At 41.1% G+C, this 18,032-nt stretch overlaps 1 protein-coding gene across 1 annotated transcript in view; it reads right to left on the bottom strand.

The window, feature by feature from the left end:
• Nucleotides 1-2,055: 2,055 nt before the first annotated feature.
• Nucleotides 2,056-18,032, bottom strand: part of si:ch211-197n1.2 (EF-hand calcium-binding domain-containing protein 6) — a 91,015-nt gene continuing 75,038 nt past the window's right edge. Inside the window, exons 12-18 of the mRNA XM_068028784.1 lie at nucleotides 15,622-15,732; nucleotides 9,035-9,149; nucleotides 7,797-7,921; nucleotides 7,070-7,313; nucleotides 6,422-6,594; nucleotides 3,574-3,730; nucleotides 2,056-3,120 (exon numbers count right to left, since the gene is read on the bottom strand). Of these exons, the coding sequence (XP_067884885.1) occupies nucleotides 2,866-3,120; nucleotides 3,574-3,730; nucleotides 6,422-6,594; nucleotides 7,070-7,313; nucleotides 7,797-7,921; nucleotides 9,035-9,149; nucleotides 15,622-15,732 (1,180 nt within the window). The 3' untranslated portion in view covers nucleotides 2,056-2,865. The remainder of the gene's footprint in view (nucleotides 3,121-3,573; nucleotides 3,731-6,421; nucleotides 6,595-7,069; nucleotides 7,314-7,796; nucleotides 7,922-9,034; nucleotides 9,150-15,621; nucleotides 15,733-18,032) is intronic.

An 18,032-nucleotide genomic window follows, 5' to 3' on the forward strand; every position in this document is an offset into this window, starting at 1 on the left:
TACTGTCACAAACCATTCAGTAATGAACAGAACCCGGGATTACTGTCACAAACCATTCAGTAATGAACAGAACCCGGGATTACTGTCACAAATCATTCTGTAATGAACAGAACCCGGGTTATTCTCACAAACCATTCAGTAATGAACAGAACCCGGGATTACTGTCACAAACCATTCTGTAATGAACAGAACCCAGGTTTATTGTCACAAACCATTCAGTAATGAACAGAACCAGGGATTACTGTCACAAACCATTCTGTAATGAACAGAACCCGGGATTACTGTCACAAATCATTCTGTAATGAACAGAAAAAGGGATTACTGTCACAAACCATTCAGTAATGAACAGAACCCGGGATTACTGTCACAAACCATTCAGTAATGAACAGAACCAGGGATTACTGTCACAAACCATTCTGAAATGAACAGAACCCGGGATTACTGTCACAAACCATTCTGTAATGAACAGAACCCAGGTTTATTGTCACAAACTATTCTGTAACGAACAGGACCCGGGATTACTGTCACAAACCATTCTGTAATGAATAGAACCCGGGTTTATTGTCACCAACTATTCTGTAATGAACAGAACCCGGGTTTATTGTCACAAACCATACTGTAATAAACAGAACCCAGTTTTATTGTCACAAACTATTCTGTAATGAACAGAACCCAGTTTTATTCTCACAAACCATTCTGTAATGAACAGAACCCAGGTTTATTGTTACAAACCATTCTGTAATGAACAGAACCCAGAGTTATACACACAAACCATTTGCAAAGAACTGAACCCAGGGTTATTGTCACTGAGCATTCTGTAATGAATAGAACCCAGGGTTATTGTCACAAACTATTCTGCAATGAACAGAACTCAGGGTCATACTCACAAACCATTTTGTAACGAACAGAACCCGGGATTACTGTCACAAACCATTCTGTAATGAACAGAACCCGGGTTTATTGTCACCAACTATTCTGTAATGAACAGAGCCCGGGGTTATTGTCACAAACCATTCTATAATGAACAAAACCTCGGGTTATTGTCACAAACCATTCTGTAATGAACAGAACCCAGGATTACTGTCACAAATCATTCTGTAATGAACAGAACCTGGATTTATTGTCAAAACTATTCTGTAATGAACAGAACCCAGGGTTATTGTCACAAACTATTCTGTTATGAACAGATCCCAGGATTAATGTCACAAATCATTCTGTAATGAACAGAACCTGGGTTTATTGTCACAAACTATTCTGTAATGAACAGAACCCAGGTTTATTGTCACAAACTATTCTGTTATGAACAGAACCCAGCATTAATGTCACAAACTATTCAGCAATGAACAGATCCCGTGTTTATTGCTACAAACTATTCTGTAATGAACAGAACCCAGGTTTATTGTCACAAACTATTCTGTAATGAACAGAACCCGGGTTATTCTCACAAACCATTCTGTAATGAACAGAACCCGGGATTACTGTCACAAATCATTCTGTAATGAACAGAACCCGGGTTTATTGTCACAAACTATTCTGTAATGAACAGAACCCAGGTTTATTGTCACAAACTATTCAGTAATGAATAGATCCCGTGTTTATTGTCACAAACTATTCTGTAATGAACAGAACCCAGGTTATTCTCACAAACCATTCTGTAATGAATAGAATCTGGGATTACTGCCATAAACTATTCTGTAATGAACAGAACCCGGGGTTATTGTCACAAACCATTCTGTAATAAACAGAACCTAGGATTAATGTCACAACTATTCTGTAATGAACAGAACCCAGGATAAATGTCACAAACTATTCTGTAATGAACAGAACCCAGGATTAATGTTGCAAACCATTCTGTAAATGAACGGAACCCAGGGTTACTATTACTGAGATTTCTTTGCTGAACAGAACTCAGAGTTATTGTTGTTATGGGAAGAAAATGCAAACAAGCATAAAAATGTTACTTTATTTGAAATCTAAAATGTTACATATCCAACTAGCAAAGATACTGGAAAGCAATTCATATAACAGTAACACATATCAAAAAATGATCAGGCTTTTGTGACTCCTGTAAATGATTGGTATGAAGTTTATGATCCATCTGTTTGGAGCAGGAGGGGGTTTATACTCAGCGTAGATCTAGCCCTTCATCCTATATTAAAATGCAAATTTCAAATCGATCTGTTACTGTAACTCAATAACTATCCAATTTTGGGAACCCACTCACTTGTTATAAAACACTTCCTCTACATCTCTAAACCTGAATATTACGATGGATATGTAGTCCATGTAGGACCATTAACTTTCTTCACAAGGGAAAAACGGAAGCAATGTTTTGTAAAAATTGCACTTGTGATTTGAGGAGATCTCAACAAATACAATTAAAACAGATGAATTGGTCATTGCTGTTTGTCGAACCTTGCTGTGTGCAAATCCACTGTTGGTTTCCTAGAATACAGCAGTGACTAAACTTATACAGTACTTCATTTGCTGTGAAGCAATTTGGGACATCCTGAGGTTGAAAGGCGCCAAATAACAACAAGTTCTTTCCTTTTATCACCTTTGTCACTGAGGCTAGTGACTTGAGCATTGTCTTTCCCAAATCAATGTCTCGCCTCAAAGCAAAACTATCTGAATTAGGTTAACGTTGTGATTCAAAAACAGAGAGACTGGGGCAACTTTAAAAAGGTTGAGCTATTTATCATTTTAAGACTTCGAGCAGTTGTGAAGGTAAAATCAGTGGTACTCCAGTGACCGACAGGAACCGGCATCAGAGATACAGGCCACTCTGTGGAGGTGTTTCCATTCTGTGCAGTATGGGCCGGATTTATTGTTCCTGTCATCTCTCAGCTGAAGTATCACATTTACTCATTGCTGTAAGGGGCTTTGTTTTCCACATGACTTCTCTCTTTTTTTGTAGGTCTCTTCCAGGAACTTTTTGTAGTTGATTTTGCCTTCCAGGTTTTCGTCGAATTTTGACATAACGTGGTAGACTTCATCCTCGTTCAGGAGCAGATCACAGAGCTTGAGTACAGCTCGAAACTCTGGCAGAGATAGGTAACCACTGCTGGTGCTGTCTAACTTCTTAAAGGCTCTGCGTAAGGATTTCCACTCACCTTGCAGCTATGGAGTACAAGGAAAGACAAGTTTAATTTTAGTTAACCCCTTTGGATAGCATTGATGCAGTATTAATATTTTCTAACAGACATGACCACACCCCTGGTAGAGGAAGTCCTAAATCTCAAGGGCAATTAGGAATGGGCAATAGGTGCTGGCCACATTCCATGAATGAGTAAATAAAGGTAGGTTTTAAGGGGCATCTTAAAGTAGGAAAGACAGGAGGAACAAGAGATATTTAGGGAAGAAATTCCAGAGCTTAGGGCCTTGGCAGCTGAAGGCATAGTCACCAATGGTGTAGCAATTAGAATTGGAGATGCTCAAGCGGCCAGAATTAGCTGAGCGCAGATATCGGAGGGTTGTCAGGCTGGAGGAGATCACAGAGGTAGGGAGGGGTTTGAAAACAAGGACAAGAATTTTAAAATCACAAATGACTTTTCTGTGGCTTATGTAGATTACCTTTTGCCGGAGCCTTGTTGTGACTGTGTCCAGTCCTGTGCCGTGATATGTAGTAAAATGTGTGTTTGGATGCTGCAGCACTGCCACCATGTTGCTTCCCTCTCGCCATTGTTGCCTGCGCATTGCAAATGGTTTCAAGAAGTCTAGGTAGGAAACCCTGGCAGCCAGGTTAAGAAGAGAATCAGCAAACAATAAGCATTTTACATTTACAGCAAAGTTCGTCGCACGTTAAAACCCCAAACAAATTATTTTATCTCACACAATCCATTTCAAAATGATGGAAGTAACAGCTAAGGCATGATAGGACTAATAGCACACTGTTCTTCAGCATCATTCACTATTTTACTATTGGTACACCTGAATCTACAGATTCTTATCTCCTTCGCATCTGGTAACAGTGTCCCTAAAGATTAGGGATTTGAATTCAATCACTTCAGTTAATGTTGGATTTGAAAGTACTGAGATGAGCATTCTAGGGATTTAGAAAATTGTCCATAGTGGTGATTAAAGTATTTTTCAAAAATTTGCTCTTGCAATGCGGGAAACACTGACAAGACAGCATTAATTGCCCATCGCTAGGGCATTACAAGTCAAGCAATGTGATTGGACTTCTTAGAAATTCAATGAGAAACCCAATATACTGGAAATGCACAGCAAATAAATCAGCAGCTAAAAGGAGAAGACAAGTTAATGTATAGGCCCTAAATTCTGATGAAGGGCCGACAGATATACTATAAAACTATCTTGTTATAGATTTTGACTGATCTGTTTTGTATATTCCAGGGACAGATTAATTGGGTATGGATTCTGTGCCAAGGGGCCCAAGCCAAATAGGGAGCCCCTAGTAAAACTCACAATAATGCAGAAAAGCTGCATACAACGGCTGCATCAGTTTCATGTATGCGTACTAGATTGTGATGCAACTTGCTTTATTATCAACATAGCATTTAAACATTAAACTGGCAGATTTCTTCAAAAGAACATAAGAAATAGGAGCTGGAGCAGGTCATACAGCCCGTCAAGCCTGTTCCATCATTCAATAAGATCATGCCTGATCTTTAACCTCAATTCCACTTTCATGCCTGATCCCCAAATTCCTTGATTTCCCATAGAATTAAAAAGTCTATCTATCTCAGCCTTGAGTTAAAGCCTGGCTCGGGTATAAAATTAAAACCGGACCCGGGCCCGACCCGACCACAGCCAGCCTGAACCCGAGCCAGAGTCCTTCAATTTTCTTTCGCGCCCGACCCAACCTGACCCGACACAAATATCGTTCATCCGTTCCGGCAGCAGGCTATTCCTGCAGATGGAGTTGTGGGGAATCACGTGTAAGCCTGATCCCGTGACTTCCTTCCCGGAAGCAGCACTGTCTAGCCTGATCCGATCCGACCCGAGCCCAACGTATGTAGTCAGGCCTAGTCAGGTTCGGGTCAGGTAGCCAGGCTTTACCTTGAATATACTCAATGACAGACCATCCACAGCCCACTGGGGTAGAAAATTCCAAAGATTCACAACCTTCTGAGTGAAGAAATTCTTCTTCACCTCAATCTTAAATGATCAACCTCTTCTTCTGAGATTATGCCCCTAGTTCTAGACTCTTCAGCCAGGGGAAACAACCTCTCAACATCTACCCTATCAAGCCCTCTCATGCATTTTAGTACACATTTGTGTTTTAATGGATCGAGGGGCAGGGATTTGTGCAGGCCCCTTCTCCTGAATGTTCTTGATGCTTAGGGCCCCAAGGATTTTAAATCTGGCTCTGATATTTCCTGAATTTTCTATTTTTATTTCAGATGTCCAGCATTTACTTTTTATTTTCCTGTCTATTTGTGCATTTAAAATTCCAATTGGGATTGCCAGTTTCCAACAAAATCACAAGATGGTTTAAAATTGTTTGGATTCATCAACAATAAGATAGATGGCAAGGACACAAGGAATAAAAAAAAAAGTTAGTACTGTAGATGCTGGAAATGTGAAACACAGCAGAAAATAATACAAACACTCAGAAAGTCAGACAGAATTTGTAGAGATAAATGGAGTTATTGTCTCAGGTGCTTTGCCCTTCGACAGATGACGCGCCTGAGACGGTAACCCCACTTCTCTCCACAGACGACTTGAGGATGCAAGGAATGTTGCTCTGAAACACTGCATTTAGGGTTAAATAGTGGGCAACAATAAATGAGATCCATAAACAACTTTCTCAACAACCTCCTCCTAAGCCATGGCTTGCCCTCCCTCTCTCTCACATAGCAGACACACGCACATTTGTTACACTTAGGAAATTTTAATTTGGTAAAATAAACTAAATAAGCACTGTCCCTTCCTAATAAATAAAATATACACATTTCATTCATGAAACTGTTAAGTCCTGTAGTTGAATTTCTGCGTCCTATAATTCTGCAGTGTGGTATGCGTTACAACGTGGAGTGGTTGAGGTAAACAGCATTTAAGGGGAAACTAGATAAGTACATGAGGGAAAAGGGAATAGAAAGTTATGTTGATAGGGACAGATTAAGTAAATAGAGTGGGAGGAGGCTGGTGTGCAGCATAAACACATTGGGCCGAATGGTGCTGTAAATTCTATGTTATTTTGAGCCGATTAATTTGCCTGCTCTATTTTCACTCTTGGGGACAGGCTGCACTGTGTCGGCAGTGCCCCACTAAGGCCAATCTTGCTTAACCTTGTCATCTCTTTTAAGGTAATGTTTAATTTCTTGGGTAATTAACAACCCACTCTAAAACCCGAGCGAAATAGATTCAAGTGGATTTTAATAGCTCCCTGTGCATCCCCCCTGTCTCGGAGCTAATTCAATCGCTGGAGAAGTGAAGTGAACGCATTTGACCTTACCGGCCATCTCCATTGATTTCGAATTTCTTTGCCAGCATTTCACACTCGTATTCATTTAAATTCATACACAGCTCGGTCAAGATATCTTTAAACTCTTCTTTGCTGACAAAGCCGGTGCGGTAAGGGTCAAGCTCCTGAAATTCTTTTCTAAGATCGTCCCACAAGTAGTCAACCTGGAAGTTGTAAAAGTTAAATCAACAGTGTCAACTTGGCTTAACAACTTTGCATTATATACCGAGGGTTTCTAAAGTCCTTGTGCAACTTTAAACTTTGATAACTGTGGATGTCAACATAACAGAAACAAACTGTAAGCGGCATATGAAAGCACAATTCATAAAGTTTTAATACAAGGCATGTCAAATTCCAAAGCTTCATAACCACCTTTGTGGGACATCTTTTAATCAGAATTTCCACCGTTTCACCTTTTCTCCTCCTGTCGCCATTTTCAATCATTAACATCAACATTAAACATTATTATTAAAAAACTTGAATTGTGCTTTCATATGCCGTTTACAGACTGTTTCTGTCATCTGCACACCCACAGTTATTAAAGTTTAAAGTTGCACAAGGATTTTAGAAACTCCCTGTGTATCTTATTGATCTGGATATTAAGGAGTGTGTAATTGAACTGAAAGCTGACATCCTCACTTTTGCACGAACGTTGTCCACCAGGATGTCGGACGCACAGTTGAGGTTTTTCGAGCGCATTCTGAAATCGCTGTCTCCCTTTTTCGGAGGGCTGATTTTAGCATTGGGGAAGCAGGCGGATTTAGGAGAGTGGCCGAAATGTCTCACGAACTCCAGGAAATCCAACGTCTTGTCCTGGTTCGTGATCAGCGTTTGCCAAAGCCTGCGAATCTCGCCACGAGTTACTTCTGGGCAAATATCAAACCTGGTCGGGAAGAGGAGAAGAAAATAAAAGACAATCAGAGGGGACCCGTTTGGAAACCTCCACACGACTTTTGAATGTTACTCTATTATCATTGGGAGAATTAATATTTCCATCTCACCAGCCCTTAACCCTTCGCTACAGTGGCGCAGTGGTTAACACCACAGCCTCACAGCTCCAGCGACCCGGGTTCAATTCTGGGTACTGCCTGTCTGGAGTTTGCAAGTTCTCCCTGTGACTGCGTGGGTTTTCTCCGGGTGCTGCGGTTTCCTCCCACAGCCAAAGACTTGCAGGTTGATAGGTAAATTGGCCATTGTAAATTGCCCCTAGTGTAGGTAGATGGTAGGGGAATTGAGGGGATGTGGTCGGAATATGGGATTAATGTAGGATTAGCATAAATGGGTGGTTGATGGTTGGCACAGACTTGGTGGGCCGAAGGGCCTGTTTCAGTGCTGTATCTCTATATAAATAAATACACATCATTACTGTTTCAGAAGTCGGTACATTGTTTCGTGGTTGAGCCGCCTTGAATTAATTTCATCCAGCTCTTCAAATTCTTTCTCCACCTCTTGGTACTGCTTATACAACAGGGTTTTAATAATCCGGAAGAGCTGTGCAGCACAAAAAGAAAGAGCAAAGTCGTCAAGTTAAACAGCATGGTTTATATTTGCAGAATGTCTTCTGGGGAATGTTTCAGAGTAAACGCTAACCCCGGTGTCAGTAAAGGGACACATATATGGTTTTATGATCATAGTTGAGGTTTTAAAATCAAATGCACAGCACCTTTTGAACCTCAAAATGTATCACTTAACTGTCAGGCAATAACCTATCAATATTTTGAGACATCATTATGCTCCCTATTCAATGTATTAACGTTTGAACAGGAACATTAATTAAGAATCAAGGTCAATTAAGAACTTTCAATTCATATGTTTGCTTCTAAAACCAGTGAGAAAATCTGAATAAAGGTTGATATGTAAATCATAGTCAGACACATTGGAGATGCAGGCCAGGACCATTTCTGGGCCGCGACCCTGATGGTTTCTGAGATCCACCACCCCTCGCCTCCCGGAGCCCTGTTCAATTAAGGGGGGGAAGGAGGACTGAACTGGTGGGAAAGCCAAAGCTCTGGGTGAGAGCCAAGGCTCTGGATGGCAGGCAGCCTCAACGGGAGAGGTGGGTGCTGCCCCTGTAGGTGGGGGACCGCAAGGGTGCCTCGAGATGGCGATGCCCCCGAACATTTTTCAAAATAATCCGTGGCCACAGCTGCCAGTCCATCATTATGGAGGGGGTGAACCTCCTCCACAGGATGGCCTACAGCTGCAGCTGTGACCCTCTGTCACCCATGGCTCCAGGATGGGAAGGGGGGGGTGGATATAAAGGAGGTGTTGATGGCCCCCTGGCCTGTCGCCTGGAAGCCACCTCCAGTTAGCTGACAGGCTTTGGCCTCAGTGGGGGACCCGTCTCCTGCTGGTAAGATCATGGCAGCATCACCAAATTGCCTCGAAGTAGGCAATTAATTGATGATAATTAGTGACCTGCCACTTCCGGGTGGGTAGCCAGTGCTGGTATGGCCCCGCCTCCAGCAAGATCACTTGGAAGCGGGATTGCGACAGGTGCAGAACTTTCTAAAACTCCCCCGCCTCCAAAGCCACATTCGCACAGCTGATAAGATTCCTCCCATTGGTTTCCTCTTCCACAATGTGATGATATAAAAACAGTACCTGCTCGGGGGTTCTACCATATGCCCTGTCTTCATCCAGCTGGTTTGAGGACTGTTTCTCATGAAGCCCTTTAGGCCTTGATATCTTCTCATCAAAAAGGCTAGAAACTCCTTTCCTGTCAAAAGTGTGTAAATTAACTATCATTTCTCAACTGCAACAAAACACGACAGAGTACAGCCTTCTGCTGTCTCTTGCCAATGCTATCCAGGGGCCTGGATGGGGAACTTCCTTAATCATAAATGTAACATGTTGTATTACTTACTATAGAGCTTTCCCATGGCACTGGGAGCAAAAAACAAATGGACTCCAAGTGAGGTTAGAGGGCTGAGGATAATTGGACCTGGGCTGAAGAAGGGCTGCTGTTCTGAGGGTACAAAAAGCTTTCAGAGTGAAGCTAGGGCAGCGTGGAGAGGGAAAGTAAAGATAGGTGGGGGTAAGTTGGAGGAGGTGATATGGGTGAGAGGGCAGGAGAAGATAAAGCACTCAGAGATTATGGACAAGGAGGAAGGCCTTGAAATTTGGAGGTCATGCGTAGGAGGTAAAGCAGGGTTTGAAGTTAAGGTGTAAGGAAGAAGGTAAAGTCATGGATAAGGGGAGGTTAGGCAAAAGTTAAAGAAAGGTTACATCCTGGGGGAGGGGAGAGACAAAAGCCATTGTAGGTGGCTAGAGAAGAGTTGCAGCTAAGAGGTGGGCATAAGTGGGGGAAATGGTTGCATTGCTGCAACCAGCCATAATGGTAAGTGAAGGCAGATCAGATTTGGGAAGAAGGAAGGGGGCAGGTGAGGTGAGGTGGAGTGGGGAGAAATAAGAAGAGGGGCAGGATTAAAGGGGGGGAAGGGAGGAAAGGGGAAAGAAGGGGAAGAGAGGTAGGGGGAGAGCAGAAGGCTAAGAGGGGAAAAACAGGAAGAAGCAGGAAGGAAGGAGGTAAACAAAGCAGGGAACGGGGATGCAGCGAGTAAGTAGAAACAACGGGATATGGAAGGTGGAGAGGGGAGGGGAATAGGATTGTTAACTCTGCTTAGATGTATTCAATAGGTTTTATCATATGATTTTCTGCCTCCAACAATCCACATACTCAAGCCATTGGGCATCCCATACATTCATTCATGCAGCACATTGTTTTCCCACACCGATTGGAAAGCAAACATTCTCTGTTACCTAACTGGCTAATTCTTGACAGTAAATCAAACTGCCTATATTTCCATCGCCAATTTATATTTTTGATCCCCTATGATTTTTCTCTCAGCTTGCTCACAGAAGTGCCTGGGAGATGATCTCTAATCCTTGAAACTCCAGAACAATCCAAAAGGCTTGGCATCCCTTCAGGGGAATAGCAGGTGGGAAGGCAAGAGAAGTTGCGTGCAGAGAGAGAGAAAATAGCAGCATGCTCAAAAGATTATATTAAATACAAATATAGCCTCAAAATTAAATGGACAGCAAGCAACTGTAAAGGGTTTTTTTTGGAAAACATGCATATCTTAGTTGAGTCAAATAGCCCATTTCCACGTTGTAATTTTTATGCAGTTCCATTTAATTTGTAATAGTAAAAGGATCATTTAATAAGAATGCTCACCCCTTAAGAATTTAATAGAGATGAAGCTGATGATTAACTAAAAATAGTTGATAGATTACATTATTACTTCCTGAAATGATTTATTAGAGAAGGTGTCAGTCGCAAGCAACCCATTAAAAGAGATTCTACAAGTAAACTTAATGATCGCATATCACTTTCATGGACATCCAAAAAAAGCTCAAGGACTCAAAGCCAATAAAGCCCCATGGATGGAAGCTACATATCCAAAAGTGCTAAATGACACTAAATGAGGGAGCTCTACACATACATGTTTTTTAATATATTTGTTCACTGGACTTGGATGGCACTGTCAGTCTGTCAGGGTCACATTTATTGACTATCCCTATTTGCCTTAGAAGCCTTTCCCTTGAATCACTGCAGAGCTTGTGGTTATGTTGCTTCCATGACAGTGGTAGATTTCCACCCAACGATAATGAAGGAATGCCAATAGATGTCAAGTCAGGATGGTATATGACTTGGAGGGGAACTATGTGGTAATGGAGTTCCCTTGATAATGACTTTCTTAGCGGTCATAACCCTCCACAAACTTAAGTTCATCCAAACGTCTTCTGCCTGTATCCTAACTTGCATCAAGTTCTGTTCACTCACCATCCCTGTGCTTGCTAACCTGCAGTGCCTCAATTTTAAAATGTGCATCCTTGTTTTCAAATGCCTCCATGGTCTCACCCTTCCCTATCATTGTAATCTCCGTCCGCCCTGCAATGCTCCCAGATGTCTGCACTCCGCCCATTCTGGCCTCTTGCGTGCGTGCCACCGATTTTAATCACTCCACCATTAGCGGCCATGCCTTCAGCTGGTGAAGACCTAAGCTCTGGATTTCCCTCCCTAAACCTCTCCACCTCTCTACCATTCCTTCATCCTTTAAGACACTCCTTAAAACTTTTTGCTTTTGGTTATCTGCCCTAAGGTCCCTTTATGTGGTTCGGTGTCAAATTTTGTTTGATAACAATTCTGTGAAGCACCTTTGGATGTTTACTATGTTAAAGGTGCTTATATAAATGCACAATTTTGTTGTTGTCAGAGGGCTGGGTGGTACGACTGAAGTAAGCGAATACAAAATGGCAGAGCTTTGCTCCCAGGTGCAAATTTTAAATGTTTGGAGAGCCTGAGCAGAAGCATCTGCACTCTCAATACTAAAACAACTCAGTGTAAGTTTACAAAGTAAGCTGGAGGTCCAAGGGACCCTGCCCCACTGATCACATTTTAAACCAGATTGGACAATGCACTGGAATAATACTAAATTTGGCATCAAGCCCAAGAGATATGAAACTACCTGTCACAGAACACCAGTTCTGAGTCAGATTACAGCCTGTCTCTTAGTTGTATTGTCATTTGGCAGCAACACAGTAGTAGCAGTATATCCACATTATTCATATATCATGCTTCCCTTTAAATGGTATAAACTACAGGTAAAATGCCATCCTGTCACCCACTGGTACAGAACTAATAGCCATTTATTATTTGGTTTGAGTTTCATAAAGCTTTCTCATCACCAAACAGATATTAGCTTACAGGGAAAATGTTGCATCTGTTACAGATTAGAAGCAGCTAAAACACTAGTAAAGTAAAAATTATACTAAAAAGCACAACAGAGGACAAAGCAAATTAATTTTAATGCATTTCATTTCTATCTTTCATCCTGAACCAATCTTGTGACTATCACCTATTTTCTAATTATCTTTCAAGTTGAATTTTTCTTAATTATCATCTGATTCAGTCAAATCCTCAGAAGCCTTGCTTTACAACACTGCACTGTTCTTCCATCATTGTCACTAAGAACCCTCTATTTAATTGAAATGGCAGTACCTACAATACAAACAGCCCCTCATCCATTCATCACTCAGGTTCAACTAATGATAATGTTGATGCTAAGAGGAAAGTGACCTTAGTAGTCATGTGCATTAAAAGTAATCTGGACCATAGTAACAGTGGAATTTACTCATTAGCATGACGTTGAAAGGGTCTGCACATAAAGGTTATCAGAATGGCGAGGCATGAAGCGAAGGATGCCTAGTTGTTGATAGAGTCGCCATATCATCATGTGTGAAAAGAGTGGCAGTTGAACACATCCAACACCTGACAAACTTGACACCAGTCAACCCTACAAGTTCTTATGAATGGAAAAAACAAAAGACATCACTAAATGAGTTTTTCTTGCGCTTGGGTGAACGGTGTGGCTGCTTTTGGGAGGTTGTTAGCTGCAAACGTGGAAGCTTTTGTCCACGGCTAATGACAGACACTTTCCATCTATTTGAACGGGAGGACCACTCGGAGTCTCCACGAGAGACACGGTTACTGGGGGCGACCCGGGGTCAGACGGAACTAACCAAGCGAAAACAATGCTAAAATTAGCCTGACACTTAGCAAGTAACTGAGGACTTTATCGAAATAATTACCAATGGCAAAATTGCTTCAGAACACCAAATCACAATTGCAAGGGCACACGGCGGTCAGGATTAAATGATTTGTTCATTGTTAATTTATTAATATATGTATTTGCGATTGGCACCTCGGTCTCCATGCAAAGTGGGTGCAAAGATGCAGGTGTTGGGACTGTCAGGGGGAAAAAAGAACACATTTTAGGGTGAATAAAGCTGGAATTTTGGTCCATTTGCTCCATTCTCCACGAATAGATGATCAAGTTTCGACCATGTACAAGAAAACAAAACTGAAATAAAAGAAACGTGTGTTCTATGATAAACCACAGCAGAAACCTGGCAAGAATAACGTTAGTGGTGTTTTAGCATACAGCGAGGAAATTAAGGAGACTGTTTGAGATGTGACAGGTTAGCAAATGAGTGCTAATAGCAATATGTGGGCAATCCGTGATTAGTTGGAATAGAGAAAGCCCTTCTTGAAGTAGCAGTGTGGAGCAAAGTTTTCATTTAGCTTCTAAAATATTTTTTCCATTTTAACCGTTTCTCCCCCCTTTTTTTAGTCAGAATTACCGAAACACAACAAAACTGATGTAGACAATTTGTTTACAGTGTTTTCTGCGGGGCTTGTTTCGAGACACAACTACATGCGTTGTTTATAAAATTAGGCAGTCTAACTAAATACATTGTTCACATGTCGCTATTAGCATTCATTTGAGACCATATCTGTCTACTTCTGCTATAGGAGGGTTAATTTGACATGAGACTGCAGAGAGGGTGAATGAGGTGTGCAATGGTCGGGATAGAAAACGACCAAGCGAGGCTGGTCCCCGAGGTACTGGAGTGTAAGAGCCAAGTGAAGGGTTGGTAGTGAAGAAATAATAAGGGGTGGAAAATTTCAGCCCATGTTTCTGTCTTAAGGATTGTTGACCCAAAAGCTGCCAGCCACAGTGGGGACTCCGTGTAAGGCACGACCTCAGGGGGAGAAAAGAGGAATAAAAACAGCTCAGCGTGATTCAGGGAGGCTACTAGTCACACGTTGAAAATTTGTCACACAGAAAATTGGAGAGGTGGAAAAAAGAAATATACAGAGAAAAAAAAATCTTTGGACAGAGCTAAGCCGGCCACCATCCGAGTAGCGATGGTGATGTTGGGGATGGGATGAATGGAAAACATTGGGAGGGATTGGGGTTTGTGGATGAATGTGGAAGTGTAGAATGGTTGTTTCTTTTTACTGTGTTTAAGTTGATTGTTGTTTCTGTCTTTTTTTTCTTGAATCGATTTAGGGGGACAGGGAAGTCAGTGTGGGCGGCTCTGAAGAAGCCCCTCTCTACAGCTGCGGCTCAGAGGATTAAGCAGCTTCATCCACAAGGCAACATCACACAAGTAGCCTTTGAACAAAAGTCATGGATACTATTAATGATATGGTAATCCTTAATCGAGCTACCTCCCAGTAGTGGTTATACTGACATGGGAAGAATATCTAAGTCCTGGAAGCAGCCCGCGACAACACTGTGCTATTGTTTACCCCAAGCCTGACCAGTACTAACTTTTTCTAGCATTTCTAACAGTCACTTTTTCCCCTTTTTAATAAAAAAAAATGGAAAACTAGTGCACTGAATCTAAATCGGTTTGGATTTTCTGCCCGCAGTTCCCACACACGTTTAATATCTACTTAGTTTTCACTGCACCAGCTGTTTACTGGATACTTTTACATATTAAAAATAAGACCACACAAAGGCAAAGTCTAAGGCCTCTGGGAAGATAATTTAACGGTGGAAAAAGGTTTTAAAATGTATGTATCTCTCATGTTTTATAACAGTTGCATTTGAATTAAATCCCTACTCAATAAGTAATAAGCAGAGTAATTTGTTAGAAGGCTTGACATGTTGATATTTTTTATCATGAATATTATTTCTCAAAGGCTGCACATATCTCATGGAAGAAAGTATTTTACACTTAATAAACAATTATTTAAAGTAAATTCAATTCAATTGCAGTTCATTTGCGAGGATGAATGGACTAAAATGTTTAGCGCCAATGTGGGTCACTTCCCTGTCAGGAGCTGGTGTGTTATTTTAAAGAGCTCTATCAAAGGTAAGGGACATTGGCCTTCTATTTTATTTGAAAGAGCTATTCTTTAACTACTGCTGACATGTTTTTTTCGGATACACCTGTTATGTTAATAATCACAGGCAACCAATATTCTAGGACCTGCGAGTGTGATTGTAGCAGTTTTACATAGTTTCATTCATTGAGATCATCCACATTGAGTAAAGTGAAAAAATTAGCTAAGGAACTGTAGATATAATTATTATTCCTTAAAGAAATTAGGCTTAACTTTCTAATGACTATTAAAAATAACTCAATGCTTTAAAAAGCCACAATGAGGAGAAAGATAAAAGAACTGGACACACTATGTACAGTATTGTAACAATCAGGAGAGAGGTTAATTGATTCCTCAGATAAAAGTTGAACAGATTTCATATATGTAAAGCCGCCAAAGAAGCATTTGAGATAAATACAGTGTGTCAAATTTAAAGGATATTTTGATACTGACATAGAGCTTAAAAGGGTTTCCGAATCTGCTCCAAAAAGAACCAGAGATAAAGCCATACCTAGAATCAAACATGGCCATGAATTGGGGGTACCGGACATTTCCGTCTTCATCAAGGGAGATTCTGTCAATGAGCAGCTCAAACTCTTCATCAGTAATCTCCACACCAAACCTGCAAAAAAAAGAGAAAACAGCAGTCAAAGAGCAAGTTCACTTTCAGGTCAGCACTACCCACAAAACACTCGGCATATGGCAGCCGTTAACTTTTTGTTACAGAATCTGTCTTCAAGATCAAGAGCACCACATGAATATCAGAGGTTAATCAGGGTTTTGATGGCTCCAGATCTCAAAAAGAAAGAAATTCTACTAGGCAATCCATCCGTAAGTATAGCACATCTGATGGCTGGAGATCCATACTATACAGCCAAACAAATTAGATGGGTTTGTAGCTTATGAAGTTATTCATTGCAGTTAACCACTTGGACTAACTTAAACAAGTGAACTATGAAAAAGCTTCCAACAGGATTTTGTCAGCATGTTAAAATTTAGGAAAGTAGCAGGAGCTTTTTGAACACCTCAGACATTTACATATGGGGATAGCTTCACAAGAGTTTTAACACAACAAAATATTCTTACTATAATAGTAGATCTAAAGAAGAAAATGGAGGATAACTTTCTTATTCTGCAATTATTAAACAAGACCAGAACATCATAATGTGGAATAAAATGCAATAGCAGTTTAACGAACCTACATTAAAACGACACAATAAAGCCTAAATATCCAATTGTCCCATTCATTACAGAGCCCCAGGTAGAAAAACCAAGCAGTTTCAGCAATACATGACATTTTACATTGTTAAATATGTTCTCATAATTTTTGTAAATCACCAGGCACTTCATTATAGTTCATGAATGAGACAAACCGAAATAACGGATAGCTCCCTCAATGCTGGAACAAAATTACTGAACAGCGTACATCACTTAAGTATAGACTATCTAATTAGTTAAGAGCACAGTTTTACAAAAGACCTTTTCCTTCCCAAGGTTCTTATAGAACCTTATTCCCAAAGGCACTGAGACCATTTCAATTGGTAACCTCACACTGAGTAGAAGTGTGCAACGGAGAAACTGTAGTTCCAGCCTAGTGTGACTGCATTTTAAAAGTGCCCGGCAGTGCCCAAGACAAAAAAAGAAAAAGGGTGGTACTGCCAAATCTAGAGCTCCCTGGTTATCTGGAAGTATACAGGGTAAGATAAAGCACAAAAAGAAAGTTTATGACAGTCACAAATAACTTAATACTTTAGAAAGCCGAGAGGAGTATAGAAAGTGCAGGGGTGAAGTAAAAAAGGAAATTAGGAAGGCAAAGAGAGGACATGAAAAAATATTGGTAGGTAAAATCAAGGAAAGCCCAAAGATGTTTTATCAATACATTAAGGGCAACAGGATAACTAAGGAAAGGGTAGGGTCTATCATAAAGGCCTGCTCGGGTCTGCAAATGAGACCTGACCGAGCCCGACAGAAACCTATCCGACCCCGAGCCCGACCCGGCCCAAGTCCTTCCATTTTTCCCACTCCTGACCCGACCCGACCTGACCATCCTAACCAACGGAACTTACCTTCCGTTTTACACTATGTTCCTTACCTGCACAAGCTTAAAATAACTGTAACAAACCACCTTTAAAGTCCAAAAAGTAAATTAACATTAGAGTCACTTACCTGAGGTAGTGATAGACCATGTCTGATCCGGCCCGACCTGACCCGAGCCTGAATGCCAGACCTGGAAGTGCGACCCAACCCGAACCTGACTCATGTCGTCAGGTCCCATTGGGTTCAGGTTGGGTAGCCGGCCTTTAGTCTATCAGAGATGTACAAGAGAACTTATGTGTGGATGCAGAAGATGTGGGCAGGGTTCTTAATGAGTACTTTGTCTCTGTCTTCACAAAGGAGGGGGATGATGCAGACATTGTAGTTAAAAAGGAGTGTAAGATATTAGATACGATAAACATAATGAGAGAGGTAGTACTAGATGATCTGCCATCCTTGAAAGTGGATAAATCACCAGGGCAGGATGGATTGTATCCCAGGCTGTTAAAGGAAGCCAGGGAGGAAACAGCAGATGCTGTGAGGATCATTTTCAAATCCTCACTAGATAATGGCGAGGTACCAGAGGATTGGAGGTCTGCAAATGTTGTACCGTTGTTTAAAAAGGGTGCGAGGGATAGGCCAACTAATTATAGGCCGGTCAGTCTAACCTTGGTGGTGGGCAAATTATTAGAATCAATTCTGAGAGATAGGAGAAACTGTCACTTAGAAAGGCATGGACTAATCAGGGAAGTAAGCATGGACTTGTTAAGGGAAGATCGTGTCTTACTAATTTAATTGATTTTTTTGAGGAAGTAACAAGGAGGATTGATGAGTGTAGTGCAGTGGATGTTGTCTACATGGATTTTAGTAAGGCATTTGACAAGGTCC

Source organism: Heterodontus francisci, chromosome 4 (assembly GCF_036365525.1).
Source record: "Heterodontus francisci isolate sHetFra1 chromosome 4, sHetFra1.hap1, whole genome shotgun sequence".
NCBI lineage: Eukaryota > Metazoa > Chordata > Chondrichthyes > Heterodontiformes > Heterodontidae > Heterodontus > Heterodontus francisci.